At 38.1% G+C, this 20975-nt stretch overlaps 2 protein-coding genes and 1 pseudogene across 2 annotated transcripts; 1 reads left to right on the top strand and 2 right to left on the bottom strand.

Annotated features, from left to right (window-relative positions):
• Positions 1-5056: 5056 nt before the first annotated feature.
• On the bottom strand, positions 5057-5788 carry LOC113280303. The gene has a single exon (XM_026528947.1). The coding sequence runs from the start codon at positions 5786-5788 to the stop codon at positions 5057-5059; it is 732 nt and encodes a 243-aa protein (XP_026384732.1).
• A 3432-nt stretch (positions 5789-9220) lies between these two features.
• Positions 9221-17856, top strand: LOC113280302 (annotated as a pseudogene).
• Positions 17857-18327: 471 nt separating this feature from the next.
• Positions 18328-19104, bottom strand: LOC113280301. The gene has a single exon (XM_026528945.1). The coding sequence runs from the start codon at positions 19102-19104 to the stop codon at positions 18328-18330; it is 777 nt and encodes a 258-aa protein (XP_026384730.1).
• Positions 19105-20975: the final 1871 nt, after the last annotated feature.

Genomic DNA, 20975 nt, shown 5'->3' with positions numbered 1-20975 from the left:
TATCCTCGTCGTCCTATGCCTGAGCCTTTGTCTTACTCTTCGGGTCCTTCTTCGAGGAGAAGTATTCCTTCGTCTCAACCGAAGAATCCTGCTGATCACGTCGAGTCTTCCAAGGGGAAGTAGACTTCTATGTATGTTATAGAAAGTTGATCTTTGTTGATTACTTGGCTCCGGGCCATTTTTTGTTGTATCTTGCTTTTCTTGTTCAATTTCTTGAACTTGTAATCAACTTTTATGGAATAGATCATCGTTTATTTGGATATGTACAACTTCTATTTTTTCTGCATTATCAGTTCCGTTATGCTTTAGATAATAAGTTAATCTAGTTATTAAGAAGCGAATTAATTAAAGGGGTAGAAAGTGTTTGACAGCAATGCCGAAGGTAAGCACCTTTGTTATTGGCTTTGGACCTGTCACCCCGCCGGCTAACCCCTGGCCAGAGGATTACCAGACGGTGGGGGTTAATGCAGCGTTCCCGGATATGTGATGCGTTATTGAAATATTTACATGCACCCATTCCGCCGAACGACTACTTTGTTGAATGTTTGGGTATCTCTTTCTGCTGGAAGCCTTCCCCATGGTCCTACACTTATGGACGCTGATAGGGGAGTCCCGAGAGATTGTATATGACTATTTTACCCAATAAAGTTTTTGCAAAATATTTGTTTGATTGATACGTTGAGGTCTTCTACTCCTCGACCAGAGATAAAAACATGTCAAGCGGGTACGCCAACTTTTTCTTCTTCTGGTACTCTTCATGCAGGCGCAGAACTGCATTGCTTCATGGGTAATATGGCGTGAGGTATTTTGCATTCCAAGGGTGCCTGAGGACTTCTCCTTTCAGATTACGCAGGCAGTAGGTCTGTTCCCTACGATGTCATGTATGATAAATGTCCCACCCCATGTTGGTGCTAATTTTCCCCCACTTTTTCTCTCGTTGATATTACGGTATAGTTCTAAGCACATACTGCCCTTCTACAAAATTCATAAGCTTAACTTTCTTATTGTAGTCTCTAGCCAATTTTCGTTGGTAATTCTCCATTCGTTGAAATGCCGTCTCCCTTCGTTCTTCCAGGTCGTCGAGCCTTTCCAACATCATATCAGTTGTTAGGTTCTTCTCCCAAGCTTCGGTCTTCGTTGTTGGCATGATGATTTCTGCATGTGGTTCGTTATGCCCATAGCGCATTATGCATCTGTTCACACCATCGACCCTTGTGTTCGTCTAGCGATTTCTTGAGGATGAGAGCTAGATTCTTGTTCGTGGCTTCAGCCTGTCCGTTACTTTGGGGTAGATGAGAGTTGATTTTTTCTTCATGATCTTGAAAGTATCGAAGAGCATGTCTATATTCTTTCCTTGTAGCTGCTTACCATTGTCTGAGACAATTTCTGCAGGAATGTCGAACTTGCAAATGATATTTTGAAAGATGAATGTAAATACATCTACATCTATGATCCTGGCCAGAGCCTTGGCTTCTACCCACTTGATAAAGAAATCCGTGGCTACAATCAAGAATCATTTTTTCCCTGACCCTTCGATCAGGGGTCCAACAATATCTACCCCCCATTTTGAAAATGGCCAGGGGATATCCATAGAATTTAGCTTCGTTGCCGGGGCCTGGATTCTTTAGCAAAACGCTGACATTCATCGCATCTTCTAGACATCCCAGCTGCGTCTCGTATCATCATTGCCCAGTAATACCCTTGCATTTTGGCTTTTTAGGCTAGTGACCTCATTCCTCTATGGTTGCCTGCGTCCCCATAATGGATGTCCTTTAGGATACGGTGGCCCTCTTCCCTAGATAAACAGCGTAATAAAGGTCCGAGGAAAGACTTTTTATAAATAATTTCGTCACGGAAATCTTATCTTCTTGCTTTTGATTGTATCTTTCGAGCTTGCTTCAGGTCTGCAGGCAGCGTTCCTTCTTCAAGGAACAGGTGGATTTCGGTTCTCCAGTCCTCCTCGTTGTTGAAGTCTTCGTCTTCGTTATCTCTTTATAAGATGTAGTCTTCGACAAAATCATCATGGATATCTTCCACCACATTGTCGTCGGCTATATCCTCCCCTACATCGTCTTGACGATTGGTAGCGAAGGATTATTGAGCAGCGACCGAAGGATCATATACTCTTGTTATCTTGACGGCCTTGAGACTTTCATCCCTTAGCATAGATGATATGTATGCTAAGGCATCAGCGTGTCTGAGGTCTTTTCTGCACAGATATCGGAACTTGATGTTGGGTATTTTCGATGCTAGGGTCTGGACCAGAGCCACATAAGCTGATAGGGTCACATCATAGACATTGTATTCCAGCTCGATCTACCGAATGACCAATTGCGAATCACTTTTTAAGCGTACCTCGGTTATCCCCATTTCTATTATTAAACGAAGGGCATGCACTACGGCTTCGAATTCCACGATGTTGTTTGTATGCCCCTTGAATTCTTATCTTAATGCCTGGACGATCCTTTCTCCAGTTGGGGTAGTGATTAAGATGCCTATACTTGCGCCTTCTTTATTCCTTGATCCATCTACGAAGACTTCCCATCTTATTTGTCTTGAGGGCTCAAGTACATCAACTGGATCTTTTCCTTCTTCTTCTGCTTCTGGTATGTCCTTCACTTCTTCGTCGTTACCCAGAGGTAAGTCCGCCAAAAAATCCGCTAAGACTTGTGACTTTTGGTCAGCTTGGATCTCGTGGATAATGTTAAATTGATCCAGATGTGTGTTCCGTTTTGCTATCCTTCCTTCTTTCCATTTGCTCTTGAGGACAGCTTCCAACGGTGCTTTACATGGGACACCGAACATGATTAGTCAAGAAATAGGTTCTCAGATTTTTGGTTGCACATACTAATGCTAGTATGAGTTTCCCAATCTTCGTGTAGTTTCTTTCCGCCGGGTTGAGAGTCTTGCTGACGTAGTAGATTGGTTGCTCAACCTTCATTTTGGTTTTGACAAGGACCGCTGACCGCATCTTCGGTTGCTGCTATGTACAAGGCCAACACTTCATCGGGATCGGGATTTTGAAGGATCGCGATCGTATCCAGGTATTCTTTTATCTTCTGGAAGGCTTCCTCGCATTCGTTGGTCCATTCGAACTTGCTCCTTTTTTTGAGAATGTTGAAGAAATGTTTGCATTTGTCCGATGACCTGGAAATGAATCTTCCCAGAATCGCTAGGGATCCGTTAAGGTTTTGGACTTCTTTCAGGTTCTTTGGGAACGACATTTCTATGATGGCATGGATCTTGGCGGGATCCACTTCGATGCCTCTCTTCGTTACTAGATATCCGAGGAATTTCCCTGAAGTGACGCCGAATGTGCATTTTTCTAGGTTCACTTTCATGTTGTGTTTCCTCATTGCTTCAAAGATATCCCTCAAGTCTCGATGGTGGTCTTTGCGCAACTTACTTTTGACGAGCATATCATCGACGTAGACTTCTAGAGTGTTCCCAATCTATGGTTTGAAGATAGCATCAACCATCCTCTGGTATGTTTCCCCTGCATTTCTAAGTCCAAAGGGCATCCTTGTGTAACAATAGAGGCCGTGCGGGTGTAAAATGCTGTGTGTTGTTGATCTTCTTCCTCCAGCTACTTGGTTGTAACCAGAAAATCTATCCATGAATGACAGTTTTTCGTACCCTTCAACATCTTCCACCAGTTGATCGATGCTTTGGATGGGGTAACTATCCTTCAGACAAGCCTTATTGAGGTTGGTGAAGTCGATGCATATTCTTACTCCTCCATTCTTCTTCGGTACGATGACCATGTTCGAGATACATGTTGGATACTTCACTTCCTTGATGAACCCTGCTTCTAACAGTTTGTGGATCTCTTTCTCAATTTCTTGGTGATACTCCGGCGCTACTTTTCGTACTTTCTGCCTGAAAGGGGTCGTGCCCGGATTTATACGGAGTTCGTGCTGAATTATCTTAGGATCACTTCCTGGAATGTCTCCTAATTTTCACGCAAATATTTCCGCGTACTCCATGAGTAGCTTGATTAGAGCCATTTTTCTTTCTTTGTCCATTAAAGTCCATATTTTGATCATCTTCGGGTTATCTTTGGTCCATATATTTATCTCCTTCAAGGGTTCCACCGATGTGAATGTATGCTTCGGTTCCCCTAGGAGAGGGATGTTCTTTAATTGCTATTTGGTAGGCTCTTCATCCCCCTTAGATGTTGAGGTACCTTCTTCGGTGTTTAGAACGATGCGCTCCTTCGTCAGACTTCTTCTGGAGATCTCTTCGAGATAAAGGTAAACTGATTTCTCCTTTGCAGCTTCTTTGTTTCGGTTTCTTCGGGATTTACGCTGCTAATCTTGCTCGTTATTGAGCTGATTTTGTATAGCCTTACATTCTCGAGAGGTTACCTGATCTCCATTTATTTCCATTACCCCTTCGGGTGTTGGAAATCTAAGGTACTGATGATAGGTCGCTGCTACTCCTTTGAGCTTGTGTACCAATCTTCGGCCGATGATGGCATTGTAAGGAGAAGGAGCGTCCACTACGCTGAATTGTGTATCAACCTTCATTGGTCCTGTGTTCCCTTGTAACACAATGTCTCCCAAAGGCTTCGTTGGGGCCCCATCAAATCCTTATATGGTATAGTACGAAGATATCAACTGCACGTCATTCATCTCCATTCGTTTGAACGTGTCATAGAACAATACATTGACCGAGATCCTTCCATCGATGAGAACCTTCCTGAAATTGCACCCCACGATGGGTAATGTGAGAACCAAGGGGTCATTGTGATCCTCCATGTCATCCTCTACGTCATCGGCATCGAAAGTTATTGGAGCGTTCATCCATTGTTCGTGTTCGTACACTTCTACTCCATCGATTTTGTACAACTCACAGTAATCTTCAAATTGCTTCCTTGACCTTTTGCCTATCTGGGAAGTTAGTGATGGTCTAGCGGATTCAGAGCATGAGATAGTGTTGAGCGTTCGATTACCCTCGAGTAGCTGGACTTTCTTGCTTCGCTTAGCCCTCTCTTCGGTGTCGGCCTTCTGTAAGTATTGCTTGAGGTCACCAGCGTCAATGAACTTTTGAATCATTATCTTGAGGTTCTTGCTTTTTCAGTCTGATGCCCATTGAAGCAATGGTACTCACAGTAGTCTCTCGATTTCTCGGATCGTTGTGGCTGCTTCCCTTTGGACCAAGGCCACTCTAAGTTCTCTTGATCCTTAATCTCCTTTAGGATGCGAGTGTAGTTGGTGTTGAGCTTCATAAAGACTTGGTCTTCGAATTTTCGGTCGTCGCGCCGATGATCATCCATTCTTTCTCTCTTATCTTCGTTAAGACGTTCAGTTGAACCGCCCCTCTTTGATACGCTAGCTTGCTCTATTGAGTTCGTCCGATGAGATTTTTGAGTTTTGGCTCTGGGATTCTCCCGCTGGATTGCGTTCTTTTCAATGATTACTCGAAGGTCTCCTTCGATCGTAGGTACACTTCCGTGAATCTCCACAAATAGGGGGCCCATTCTGTCTAATCCCCATTTGTAACAGTTGATGTTGACCACTGGGTCTATGTTCCGTATAACTTGAAAAATTTTGTGCCATCCGTCGGTATATTCACTGATCGTTTCCTTGTAAGCTATAGCTAATGAGAAGAGCTTGTCCATTCTAGCGTTGACAGCCTTGTTGTACATGTATGTCCCTAAGAATTTCTCAGTGAGATGGTTGTAGGAATCGATGGAGTTTGGTAGTAGGTTGTCGAACCAAGATAGTGCTAATCCATTTAGGCTTGAAGGAAAATATCTGCAGAGGACTGCATCGTTTTGATCCATCGGGTTAAAATCCGATTATAATATCGAAGATGAGCTGCGGGGTCGCTGGATCTATCGTAACATTCGAACGCTGGAACGGGACACTTTTGAGGGATAAGCTTTCTGGCCAAGTGGTGAGATAGCGGCGTGGTGTTGGCTTCTCTCATCACTTCCTCTAGTCTTCCCCCCCTTGTATAGCTTTCAGCTGCTTGATTTCAGCCATCATCTATGCACGAAGGTCCTCCATCGCCCGCTGATGATCGTCTTTTGTCGTGGATTGTCCTGATCTTTGGTTTTCACTATCGAAATAATCTGAATCTTCGGGGACGTAGTATGGGTCTGATGGTCTATTTCCTTTGGAAGATCTTCGGTCTAAGGGTTCCGGATTGTCGGTGTTTGTCAGGATGATTCTTCGGTCACGATTGGGCTCTGGTGCCTTTGAATTTGCTTCGTCATGTTGGTGCGTCGCTCCTACGCTTTGGGCGATCCTATCCTTGAGCTCCTGATTTTTTCGAGCTAGCAGTGCCGCTGCATCCGCGTACACCTTCTGGTCCTTCTTTAACTCTTCGAGCTCTGCCATCAGTTGGGGGGTATGGTTCGATCCTTGATTTGGGGTTCCGGTTCGCACCTTCCCTCCAATGGCCATCTTGTGACCTTCATCCACTGTATGAATTAGAGAGGGGGAGGGGGGGATCGGTTGTGACTACTATAAGATCCACGCGCGCGGGCGCTGGCTGGTTTACTATCAGCAGGGGTTGAGTTACTGGCAGAGCTTGGTTCAGCTCATTTGTCGGTGGTATTCCTAAGGCTGGTTGTTTCATTGTTGAGTCCGCAAATCCTTCATGTCGTTCGTGGGCACGAGATGTTGCTGCTTTCTTTGATGCATCCGCTTTGTCCGCCAGAGCTTTGACCGCTGCCGCTGCTATTGCATTGGTGTTTATTGGTGAGGTGATTTCCGCTGTGTATGGCTTATGGTTTGGAGCCTTCGTCTTTTCACCCTTTTGTTTACTGCGTGTCATAACTGGTGTCGTTCTTGGTGTTTCTTTTAACGATGCTTTGGTTTTTCCCACATCTTTTTCTTTCTCCATTTCTGATTCTCTGCAAAAAACGAAGACATCGTCGAAAAAACCAAATCCACATTGGTTTAGTTAGCAAGGTTAATCTAATGATAAAAGATGCTGGTATCAACGTACACTTAAAGACTGTTTAAGAAAAACAATGTTTTGGAGAAAACCCTTTCACCAAAGTGTCGATCCAACCGTTCCAAACATAGATCTGCTCAAGGGTTTTAAAATAAACGTAGTCTACTCAAGGGTTATGGATAAAATTCTTTCAAGTATAGATCTGTTCTATGATTTTTAAAGCATAGATATGTTCTAAGATTTTGAAAATAAACAAACATAGGATTTTGAAAGATAGGAGTTATTGCAAGCATAGATTTGTTCTAAGATTTGAAAATAAACGCAGATCCCTTCTAATGATGTTAAAAACTCAAGTAACTTATTACAAATCCGAGGCTTATGATCTGTTTAAAAGAAGGTGTCGAGCGGGTCTGTAAAGCTTATGATCCGTTTTTGGAGTAAATATAGATAAATCCGAGGCATTTAGGCAGTAGAAAACATAGATAAAATAGGAGTTTGCGAAAGGTACATTAATGACAAGTTACTCAAAAAACTATCATGAGGGGAATAGTGCTGAGAGTCCAAAGATAGGGTAAATCACAGGGAAAGATAAATCTTTTACCGGGACAAAGTCCCTGTTTCTAGCGCCAGATTGTGAACATATAAATAACGACGGTATCTCGTGTTCACAAAAAATATTCGCATTGCATATAAAATCATCATGCGGAAGTAAAATAGACATAAAGTGATATAACTACGATAACTCATCGACTCGGAGCCTTCGGGCTCGTCCTTGTCTAGTTATAGAGGAATAATTCAGTTGTTCTCGTGAGTACGAGGCATAGTATAACCGAATGTAATAATAAATGCAAAAGATAAAGTACAGAATGTAAATGAGACGATGATTTACGTGGTTCAGCACTAAGGCCTACGTTCACGGGGGTTTATGTTTTACTATGTGTTTGAGAGTTACAAATTTAGTCAAATGACTTTGTGTGAATAACGAAGCTAAAGGGGAAATGGAATTCATACCTACTCTTTCTATTTCTATTTCTTGTTATCTCCTATACTCACTCAAAACTGGTTGACCCCTTCTCTCTCAGTGGAGAGGGGTACTTATAGGGATGTAATATGGGGTCCACTGTCAGAGACAGTTGCAACCTTATCTTCTTGATATTTGGGCTAATCCCGCTGGTACTTTCGTTCTCGACCGATGGCTCTCAACGGTCATGCTTGGTAACGATGGGTCACCTATTTATTCTCCACGGGTTGATTGACACGTACTCTATGTTTAGGGTGTTTAATGCGGGTGCTTGGGTCATCTGCACGCGTTAGACAGATGTCTGCGGCTCCTGTCCCATCTGCGTCAGTATGTCCAATCTCCACCGTTGATCTTGGGTCCTCCTCGAGATGAAATAAAGTATATCCTAGGGTGCTTATTAGTGGCTCGATACTTCAGTGCTCCTAGGTTCTTAGCCGTCGGATCCGCTCGATGATGAACATGTGTAGATGATAACTGTCCCTTGAGTGTAGAGACGTGGCATCGTGCCTTGATATCTCAGGTTGTGCATCCTCCACGTGTAATTCTTCCGGCACGTGGAAACTGATGAATTATGTGTATAGGCTGATTTGAAATAGTCTTGCAGTTGGGGAATTGATAATGGCGGACGTCTCCTATATTGAGAATGCAGTTGTTATAAGAAAACCCGAATCAACCTTACCTTTTACTCTTTTTAGTACCACGCGTTACGGGGAAAAGAAACAAGCAATTATCCTTATTAGCAAATCTTATATCTCCGGGCTAAGCAACGTTAGCTTGTAACCCAAGTTGGAAGCAGTCATTCTTCAACACCACTTCTAGGGGCCTAGTGATTGATATTCTAATTAATTTGGTAATATTCAAATAGATGTTGCGGGTCCGTAATTTTGTATATACTGCTTGTGTTGTGTAATCTTTGTTTTGAGTTCGTATATCATAATTTTTGTTAGGACTTAACAAATGGTTCGATGGTCAGTTTCACAAAATTAACTACAAATTGAACAGGCTTTGGCGTTTCTATTCGGTGAACTTTATAGTCCTTTACTGATTTGATATTCCTCTTTAACTTCGATATTACGACTCCCTTCCACTTCTACTTCTATATAAATAGACATACCATGTGAGTTAGTCTAGAATAGATATTCTTTGTGTCTAATTGTGAAAATAGCTAGGTAGCAAAATCTAATCAGAAAATCTTTTTAGAGTCTGAAGTTGATCAAGAACAACAAAAGTCTGTGCTCTTGGTTTTTGTAGCTGAGAGATCTAGAGACATGGACGAGAATGATGAGTCGGATGGGGTATGATGAATGGTTAAGCATGGAAGATGATGAGTACTATGATGATTCGTATTATAAGGTTATTACAAGTGATGAATTGCCAGAATTTCGTGGAGTTTATTTGGATACTGATACATTCTTTGATTGGGCCGAAGAGGTAGATAGCATATTCGATGAAAAAGATGTAGTAGACGAACAACTGCGAGTTGCAATAGCAGTTTCTTGCTTCAGGTCTTTTGCATTAGTATGGTGGAACAATCTTCAAATTTTGCAAGTACAAGAAGGATTGCAAGAGATTAATACTTGGTCAGGTTTGATTCGCGAGATGTACGGTAAGTTTGTGCCCGAGAAATATAAATTGCTCTACGCTTGTATGATTAATGGGAGTTGAGGAGGAAGAAGTATCATAAATGGTTCTTTTGTTTTCGTGTTTGGACGGAGAATGACAAAAGTTGCGTAGCTTTGTTTCTTGGGCTTACACGCATGTATCTGCAATTGAAAGATCAAAAATTATTGTTGTTTTATGTCGAGTCCAATAGTCTTTTCCAGCAACAATCTTTAACGAACATAAGATTGATTTTCTCTCCGATGAACACTTCTTTGTTTCTCGAACGATTACGACTCAAATGGCTTTCCGAACGATTAGATCGGTACAGTCTTGCAATTTTGGAATTGATAATGGCGGACGTCTGTCATAAGAATGCCCGAATATACGTACCGTTTTGTTTTAGTAACACGCGTAAGAGTGGAAGAAACAAGAACTGATCTTTATTAGCAAATTTTGTATCGCTGGGCTAAGCACTTCTCATGAGAAGTGCCTTGAGAGAAGCACTTATCATGCCTACGGATAGAAAGCTAGAAAGTGTCTAACTGACGGCTTAATTGATGCATGTGGGCCGTGGCCATTGTCTATAGGGTATAAGGTAATCGAGATAAACTACTAATTTTTTCTGTATGAACTCCATTAAGTTCCCAAGTAGCTGTCATCGCCATACTTCATAGGATTGGCAAAAAAATGCATCATGGACCATTTAAACTATGTCAGGAACCGGGTCTTCTTTGTGTGTTATGCGTTGTTGGCACGAATGCTATTAGAAGCAAGAATTAGCTGTGGAGTTGGGGTGTAAGGTTGAAACTACTTAGAGTTTTCTTTTTGCGTCAGGTCTGAACAACTTGGCTATGATATTGTCATTTATACCTTCTAAATGGTGGTAGGCTTTTGTATTGTATGTTCCATGTAGGCTTGGGAGGTTTAGGTTAACTGATGTTAGTAACTTTTCTATATTGCAGGTGTGACGTTCTGAAGTGGTGTTCGCAGTATCTAAATGTTTTGCTAGTTTCCATTTGTCTTAATGAACCTTAGAACTTGGATATATGACTTGTATTAGTGTGCGTATGAATTTAGGATTTGATTACTTTTGTTTGTTTATTTTTGTAATTTTGAACCCAAGTGTCTGATTGAATCGTGTAACCAGAATGGTCATTTGAAGTTATAATCCAAAATTCTATTTCACAGTAAATTTGAGTTTCATTCGGATTTATTTCAGCCCAGCTGAATTTCGAATTTTTTTTTATAATGTAGAATTAACTCTACGACACCATCTAATTATCGTATATGGAGAAAGCCTGAGAATATCGGAATTCTGACTCCAAAGTGTCGTTCCAGAAAAAGACGGTGAATTTACAGCACTTTCAGCGGCAAGTTAAGAATGTCGTATAATGCTCTAATATGACAGTTTCTAACTATTAAGTTGACAGGAACTCGGATCTAACTTAAGGGAACTAAAGCCAGGAGCATATACTAGTGGAAAAAAAGGGATTTAATTACCATGTTTTCACCTTCTTATTATTTTTTATCGTGTTGTTGTTTTACACCTGGAACTATTTCTTTTACACTTTATTAAGTACATTTGGGAAGGTACATAGTTCTCGATGTAAGCATTCTAACTGAATCAAGATCAAGGAAATATAATTGTACTAATGTTCAATTTCTCGGCATATAGAACTCTTTGATGTTCTTTTTTTTTTACCGACTGATGTAAATGATTTCATAGATGTAATTCAATTATCTCCCTTTGTTCTTGATATAAAACAAAGAAATAGTTGCTTTTTTTTTTTAATGTAATTCAATAATGGTTAAGAGTTTGGATGCAAGCATTTCAATTTGTTTTTTAGCTCATATAGATAAACAGGTAACATACTAGTGACGTGCACCCAATGACAGCACAAAACAATCAACAAGGTTAGGACTGTCGAATCATCCAATGGGATTTTCAGCTCTAGTGTTTGGACTTTTTGTTCTTCTGTTCGGCAAACGTAATACATAGATGCAGGCCAAACGGCTAAAGGAAGAAGTGCAAGCACAAGTCAAGCAAACCTAACGCATGGAAGCTAACACCATGTTTGTTTACTCCTGACTCATCTGAGTCGTCTGGATCTGAATCATCTGGATCTGAGTGAAATCACCTGACTCATCTGGATCTGAGTCGATATGTTTGTTTTGAGTCAGATCTGACTCGGAAATAAGTGAGTCAGTGGTTTGGTCCCATGAGTCAGGGGTATTTTGTTACCTGACTCAAATGAGTCCGAGTCAGGGGTTATGTCTGAGTCAGAGATCGAATCAGATCTGACTCAAAATGGAAAACAAATGGTCTGACTGCTGACTCGGTCCGAGTCAGGGGTTGACTCAGATTCAGACGCCGAGTCAGCTGCAAACAAACAAACAAGTTCAAGTCTCTGATGCAACAACTCATCTGACTAAAAAGTGCAAATGAGAAAAATGCAACAACATTTCCCAGTTATATTTCCCTGTCATCTTAAGATGAATTAAGTTACTGATCGAGGAGTTGCGGCAGCAACAGACAATATTTTAAAATGTTATTTATCTTCTGATGAGGATGACATCACAAGTTGTCATTTTACGTTTTCAATGTGAGAGTAAGATTTATTTGAAGTTGGTTTTCATTGATGGATTAAGAAATGTTTGAAACTGAAGTCGAAAAATCCCAGACCACAAGCATGGTCAGTTTACGTACAACACTTGAATTCTGTACGAAGTAACTTGTAAGATACCTTTCTCAGTTTTGGTACTTTTACCGAGCACCTAAGCCTCACCGGAAGTGAGAAGTATTACCAAAATGGGGAGATTGCTTCGCCACAATTTCACTCATGATCATCACTCTTCTAGCTTTAAATTCATATATATACGTATGCTAGTAATTTGATCTTCTTGTACTTCAACAGAAAAACATCTCTTCCTCTTGTTCATCTACTCGTCATCACATTGAGTCTTCTCTTTTCTTAAGCTCTTCATTACAATGGAAATTTTTAGTCTGGTGTTCTTCTTTGCATTAGTTTCCTCGAGTGCTTTTGTAGATGGAGAAGGAGGAGGAGTTTTCAAAATACAACATAAATTTGGTAAGGTATCTGATAGGTCACTTCAGGAGTTGACTTCACATGACACGACAAGACATGAGAGGCATCTTTCTGCCATCAATGTTCCCTTAGGAGGAAACGGCAAGCTTTCTGGGACAGGGCAAGTGTTTTTAACTGAATGACAAACTCCAGTCTTCTCCACCAATCATTAACGTGCAGTTCTGTTGCAAACTTAGTTTGAATAACCTTGGAAACCTGGACTGCAGAGATATCTTGTCACAGCACCAATCATTCAAGAATCGAGTTTGGTTACTAGACTTTACCTTTAAATCCACACATACTTGCAAGTCTGACCTTGTTTTCACTTTTAAGAATCATTAGCCACATGCTTCTTCGTACAATTTGTCTCTGCATGCATGAACCAAAATATTACGACTTGAACCACTTTTGTCACAAACAATTCTTCTCCAAAAGAGATTTGTTTGCAGACCTTGGATTTCGAATGCCTAAACCACTCTGACTTCTTGGCTTACAACTTTTCTTCCATGCTGTATCGTCTTTTAATTGCTCATGCCTCATGCATCATCCCCTTGGCACCTTCAACCCGCGCAGTTTCATATTCTAAATCAACTAAAAGTTGATAACATCTATAATCATGAATACACTTAAAATTAACTGGTCAAATTAATAAACTTACTTTGACCAACGCTCATCGACAGGAGACTTAAAAATTGGTTATCATATATATGGTTTAGAATTATTTATTAATTTTATCAGCGATAATTATAATGATAAAAGAATAAAGAATAATACAAGTGAGAATACATAGACTATGACCAAATGAACAGATGGCAGTGCATTCCATAACAAACACTCAGCTCTTCACTTTCTTACCAATTCCTCCCATCTGTAAATAAGGTCTTCAAAGTGCACTCCATTCAACACTCCTGATGGATAAGCCAAAAATAGAATGTCGTCTTTGATTTCCAATATGAGGTTGGATATGAGGATTTCCTTATCATTGAATGTTCTTTGGTTCCTCTCCTTCCAAATTCCGGCATATAGCAAATGGAAGCAAGTTCCATAAAACATTTTCTTTACTTGTGAGGATCCCAGTTTTTGTTTCAAGATATACCGAGCTAATTAACTTCTCTTCCCTGAACCCAGTCCACTCCAAAATATTCATAGAAGTATCTCCACACTTTTGTTGCCTCAGTACAATGAAGGAATGTATGATTAATAGATTCTTCCTCCATCTTGCACATGTTGCACCTATTTACCAAGCATCGACCTCTCTTTTTTAGTACATCCTGGGTAAGAATGGAATTGTGGTGTACCAACTAATGTGAAAAAAGTTACTTTAGATGGTACCTTACTGTTACATACATCCCTATGAGGAAATACCATTTTATCTCTATGAGACAAAACTTTGTAGTATGATGGTTCAGAATTACAGTACCATTGATATGCTGTATATACGTTTTTGATTTCTGGTTTGTGCTTGTATTTTTGTTCTTATCTCTAGTACTGATATTGGGTTTGTGTTAGAATTTTAATTTCACCGTGTTTAGTTGAAATTTTGATCAGGCATATATAATTTTTGTGTTTACTATGCATAAAACTTAGTAACTAATTGGTGATATTGTCGTAGAGGGTCAAGTATCATCTATTAAGCTTTAGTCATTTCAATAGAAATATGTAAACTTGTAATTCAGTGATGATGAATGGCATATCCGATGCTGATTATTATGACTTGAAATTGGACACCAACAATTTTATCTTGAGGTTTTGGAGTTAAATTCAACTTGAACAGGATTACACAGTACCTAATCACAACAAATTAAGCTGGTGCAAGGATTACATACACCACTTTGTTTCTCCTTCATCATAGCTCACATGGGGAGTGATTTATGCAAACCGTAAGATAAATTCTTTTGAAGTCTCGAGATCAAAACTGAAATCTCATATGGAAACTTCAAACACTGACCTCTCTTTTGAACGGGTGGTGGCTACAATTTGGTGGCTCATAGAGGTTTTACTGATGAATGATTTTTTAGTTGGTAGTCCTTACCCCTCAAAGTAAATACCAACACGAGTACTTATGTAATTGCTCTTGTTTACTTGATTTAAATATCGAGCGACCAGATACTTTTGGTACTTGCTGAGAATTAATGGGTACATGTAAAAAGCAACAAACTTTTTAGGTAGTCGGAAAGTTAGTTGCTCGACTGTTAAAGCGATTCAAATTTTGGTATCTTGCTAAGATTTTGGTTGCTTAAGCTAGATTTTCTTGTAGTGAGACAAAAACCTTCACATATTGTCCATCAAAAATTTGAAATATGGGAGCCAGATCAGATGTTTGAAATTTTTTGATCTCACCACTACTCCAATCTATGAGTCTAAGTTTTTGTCCATCACATTTCTTCACATGCTTGAGCGGCGCACAAGTAACTAAGTTTTTTTTGCATTGTTGGGCGAAGACGATATGAAGCTCAATCAAATGTTTAATAAGGATCGCTTGAGTTTCTAATTCTTTTGAATTTCTTTTCAGACCTTCCAACATCTGGAGTTTGGTAACCCCCTGTTAAAATGAAAAAAAAAATATGTACATTGTATTTATTCTCTACACTGACTTGACATCTTTTTTGTTTACAGGCTTTATTTCACAAAACTTTCAATTGGTTCCCCTCCTAAAGATTTTTTTCTCCATGTTGATACGGGTAGTGATGTTTTGTGGGTTAACTGCGCCAGGTGTAGCCCTTGTCGTCCAACCTATACAGATGACAATGTAAGTCTGCACACTATTACTTTTGCATTTTTTCAGTTACAATCGTGCTACGGAAACAGATTAACTGATCTCATCCTTTTCCTTTAGCAGTCGACTCTTAATTTATATGACCCAACACTTTCTTCAACGGCCGGATTAGTTCCATGCAGTGGTGATTTCTGCACCGAATATAGGAAAGGTGGTCGACACAATTCTGACTGTTCTTCAAATAAAGCTTGTGGATATGGCGTCGGTTATGGAGATGGCAGTAAAACTAATGGATACTTTGTTAGGGATATCATTGGCTTTGATGAAGTTATAGGAAATCTTCAATTCACTATTGGAAATGCAGGTCTCTCATTCGGGTAAGCCATAACTCGAATTGTGAATTTTTTCTTTTTTCCTGAAAAAAACGTAGATTTTATTAAAGATGAAACCAAATGTACAAAGAAAGCAACTTGAGACCTAGAGTCAAGCCCAATCACAAAGAGGAGCAAAATTGTTAGCCATTGTCCATCATCAGTACCCACTTAGAGATTAAATCTCTGAAACTAATACACAAAATTGGTTAAAACGATCAAAATTAACAATTTTCGGGTGAAAAGAACATTTGGATTTTGAGATTGTTTAAATGGACAAAAATGTAAAAATAGCCAGGATGTAAACAGTTTCATCCTGGTCATTTTCAAATACTTTTTCTTATTTTTAATTTACATCAGGATGTATCATGTTTCATCATTACTATTTTTTAAGTTTAAGTCAAGATGAATCCAGTTTCATCCTTACTATTTTTTTAGTGTCCATTTCATCCATACTAATTTTTACTCGTCCATTTGAATCATATTTTAAAAATGTTTGGACAAATAAGCCATTTTCCGAAACTAACATACCTAAGCCATGAATTCAGTGAACTCCGTTGACATTTTTTTTTCTTTTTTTTGCTTTGATTATCACCATTTCTCAATCTTGTTTTCTTTTCGCTAACCGTTTTCTTTTGACTAGTTTCTCATATTTGTTTATATATATATTCTTTTTGAGACAGGTGTGGCATGCATCAAAAAGGAACATTTACTCTTGATGGCATAATAGGGTTTGGTGCTTCTACTACATCCTTTCTTTCACAGTTAGCTTCATCTGGTAAGGTGAGCAAGAAATTTGCTCACTGCTTAGATGGTAGAAATGGTGGAGGAATTTTTGTCATTGGTGATGTAGTCCAACCAGCACTGAAGACTACCCCACTTGTTCGAAATGCGTATGTGATGATTTGATCAACTCTATAGGATATTAATCTGAAACTATCCATAATTAGCATTAGTTTGATTTTGACTTTGACATATATATTGTTAAATATTAATCGGTTTAATTTTTTTTCTTAGGCCTCATTACAATGTCAACATGAAATCCATTCAAGTTGGTAATAGTATCAGGATGTTTCCAAATTCGAAGCCGAAGATGGTAAAGGAACCGTTATCGACAGTGGAACAACTTTAACGTATTTTCCGGAAACAATTTTAAACCCGTTGAAACAAATGGTATAGAAATTTCCTAACTTGTATGCATTCTTAATCTCCATTTCATATGAAATTCTCACCTTACAAATTAATGGTTTTCTATTTTATTTTTTTTGATCAGATTTTATCTAGTCAGCCAAACTTGACTACACAGCTTGTGAAGTGCTTCGATTTCAATAAAAGGTTTTGTTTCCATATTTTATATACCAAAATAAACCTTTTTACGAGGCATAATTAACTGATATTAATATTATGTCCTTTTTGATTGCAGCATTGACGATTCGTTTCCTACCGTCATTTTAGGTTTTGAAAATTCTCTCGAATTAAATGTTTACCCTCATCACTATTTGATCCCAAATGTAAGTAAAAGTGATTAAACTCAATGAACACATATTAATTATGCTTTAATACCTTTGTCTTTATTATTAACTTTATTTTTAGTCAACTTGATGTTTTGTTAACTTCTTTGTGACACGTTGACAGAAATTTGAAGGGTATTGTTTTGGTTGGCTAGATAGCCAAATATTGAAATCGGATTTGATCATCTTAGGAGGTAATGCACATGTTTGATTAATCATGTAATTAGCCAAAATAAAACTTTGCAAGATATACTAATATACATCTACGTCGCTATTATTTGTATTTGTGAAGATTTGGTGCTAGAGGGTAAGTTGGTGTTGTACGATGTCGAAAATCAAAATCTTGGATTATCAGACTATGACTGTAAGCATTACCTCTTTCCATTTACATGCGACTTCTGGTTATTGATCACTAATAAAACTCTACATTTGTATATTAATTTCAGGCTCTTCAACTATTGGATTAAAGGATGACATGTCAGGAGTTGTAAATCAAGTAGCAGGTTCGAACAGTCTTTCATCTTCGCCTGCTCGTCGCCATAAGGATATATCGGCTTCACCTGCTCACCAGCATTTCGATTTTGGGATGGTTGTCAAGTTGTTCCTACTATCTTTATTCATGTTGTATAATTATGTTTAGCGGATATTATTCGCAAATAATATTTGTATTTGTCTACCGTTCAACTTGTAAGGCTGGATGGCTTATCTTGTAAACATTTTTGTCATTAATAAATTTATATAATACTAATTTTGTGATAACTTCATCCATATTGCACAAATCTTGTTATTTCGAGCATAATTTTGGAGAAAATGAGAGTTATTATTGACGTTCCTCTAACCATAAATCCTAAACTTTTGATTGAATTACCATATGCATGGAGATATTGCTCCTTGTATCACTATTTTCTTTTTTATTATAGAAATAGGGGCTTTCGAAAACCCCTAATTATTAGATTACCTCCTCCAAATTGAGGTTTGGATTGTTACAAAACATAGGTGGTAGATAGACATACCCTCTTGTATATATATTGGACCTTTTTTTTGAGATAAAGAAGGTTACATTAAGATAAAAATAGAAAATTACAAAGTCTGGAAACTACTTAGCACTCCATTATAAGTGCAAAACAGTTTCCCAATTGAAAAAAAATTGACTAACATAATACCCTCTAAAAATATCTTTCTCAAAGCACCAACGAATAATGGATTGCTTGATATTTAAACACACTTCTTCAAATATTTGTTTCTTTCCTCCAAAAGTCATGTTGTTCCTTGTCTTCCATAAATGCCATAAGATTGCATATATGAGCTCCTCCAAAACCTCCTTCATTTTGCCATTTAGAACAACACCTTTCCAATACTGAAACAAATCAAAAACTGCTGCAGGAAGATTCCAGTTCACATGACAGGCCTTAACAAAGTAATCAAAAACTTGTTTTGCAAGATCACAACGAAGAAAAATATGGTATTTTGTCTCCTCTTCTCTATTACACAAACTACATATAGTATTTTGTATATTTACCCCTCTATGTTCCAACATACATAAAGTAGGTAGAGAGTCATGAAAATTTTCCCAAAGCATGAAACTTATCTTGTATGGGATATCTGATTTCCATAAGAACTTATCAAAGTTACAAGGTGTGTCTTCTTGAAGTTGTAGCTCATAACCTTTATTTACTGTACACTCCTCTCCCAACCAAGAAACATTATCCTCATCATCCACCAATATAGGTACAGGTCCTATCTCATTACACAAAAAATTCCATTCTAATTCCTCTTGAACAGATAAATTTCTTCTTGACTTCAGACACAACACCCCCTCATGAATCATCTCAGCAAGATAACAAGATTTGTTAGTACATGCCTTATAAGCAGTAGGATACCTATACATTGGACATTGATACAACCAATTTACATCATGAATTTTCCGATCTACATGAAAACCGAATAAAATGGAAAAGTCTAATTTGAATAATTGTATTTTGATTATTCTTTAACCATTTAGAGGCTTCTTATTCGTTAAGATAAAATCCTTCGTAGAATAATTAGTTTGTGCTAATTATTGTAATCACGATCTATTCCAATAGCCATTGATCCTCTTTGTATAAATCTTGATCATCGTGACGCCAGAATTGATCGTCTTAATAAATATACTTCAATCTCTCATCAGATTTCAATACAAAAACTCAGAGTCTATAATAAAACACAGTAATGGTGATTATATCTGGAATTATTATAAGGCACGAAATAGCCATGGTATACACGAGAAGAGGAACATAAAACTAATTTCTAAAACCTAAATCACAAAGTGATTTTTATTGGAAGCAAGATAATTAACTATACAATTACACACCCAAATTTACTCGGAAAATCTAATATATCAGGTCCATTCCTAGTAAATCTAGGTTAAAGCATAAGAAGATTTTGAAAAACTAGGTTTGGATAATTGCTTAGAAAAACTATTATGGAAAGCATTTTGGAGAGACAGAAAGCGAAGTCAGTATCACAATTTTCTAATAGCAAAACTTTTAAAATTTTTTATTTCATCAACGACATTATGAATTATTATACCTAGTACAAATTAAATCCTAGTTTACTGACATTTATCCTTTTTTTTGTTGTAGTATATTTGTTTTCATCGTTAAACTCTTACTAATTATGATTATCAAAATCAGAACAAGAAATTAACGTTTAATCCCAAATTGATTGGGCTTTGGAAAATATGGTCCTGATCCCTCAAGCCTAGTACTAAGAAATCCAAATTTGTCCAATCTCGAACGGGTCAATCCTTTTATCAACGATTCAGTCCAAAACAACTCTTTTTGGTGATAAAAATACTCGTCTGGTCATTCTTCATCTTCTCTGGATTTTTTTGTGACGATGAAGAAGATTTCTTTGATTTTCTTCTTCTTCATCTCCATCTCTCTACTCGTCAGGTTCGGGATTTATTTTCTATTTACTTTAATTTCTGCACATCCATCATCATTTCGATCTAAACTCATAAAATCAGATTTCAGAACTTCAATCTAGGGTTTTCATTTTTTATTTTGTAGATTGAGAAGGAAAAGACGATGGCGATGATGGAACCAGGTGGTGTTTCTGGGAGATATACACAAACGATAAAGAAGATGATTCGAGATTCCAATTTCAGTATTCTCCGGGAGACGACTGTTCAATTAGATGAAGAAATTGCAGCTGACTTTTATGCTGAACATTCTGAACGAAGATTATTCGACAACCTTATCAAATACATGAAAAGGTAATTACTTACTAGATCATAATAAGGACACATAATTTCTGTATCTTTATTTTATTTTTTCTCATAAGATATTTGATTACTGATACACTAAGAAATCATCCACAGGTATTGAGACACTAAAATAAGATTTTATTTTAGTTTACTGAGATTGAATTTATTTGAATTGCTTGCAAATACTGAGACACTAAGAAAGCATCCACAGGTATTGTTTTGGAAATAGGTTAAAAATTGCAAAACGTTTTTGTTAATTCTAGACTGCTATGATTACGTTTGGATAAAACTTTGTGATTGTAGTTTGTCATGCAATAAGGTGAACCGAGTGAATTGTAGCCCCTGTTGATGTGAATTCAGCTAGAGTTAGACGTATGTTTAAGTTACAGGATGTGTACCAGATATTGGATTGTTTCAACAGTCGCAACATATTTTGAGCTTTAAATATGTGGAGCCTGCAATTAAGTGCTAAAAATATTAATCATTTGCGGATTAAGCTAACCGGAATGACT

This window comes from Papaver somniferum, chromosome 5, assembly GCF_003573695.1.
Source record: "Papaver somniferum cultivar HN1 chromosome 5, ASM357369v1, whole genome shotgun sequence".
Classification (NCBI taxonomy): Eukaryota; Viridiplantae; Streptophyta; class Magnoliopsida; order Ranunculales; family Papaveraceae; genus Papaver; species Papaver somniferum.
The sequence above is the reverse complement of the archived record's forward strand: the minus strand, read 5'-3'. Positions and strand labels throughout refer to the sequence as shown.

Bases quoted from the DNA above. Each gene is read 5' to 3' on its own strand.
- LOC113280301 (XM_026528945.1), bottom strand. From the start codon at position 19,104: ATGTATAGGTATCCTACTGCTTATAAGGCATGTACTAACAAATCTTGT.
- LOC113280303 (XM_026528947.1), bottom strand. From the start codon at position 5,788: ATGGATCAAAACGATGCAGTCCTCTGCAGATATTTTCCTTCAAGCCTA.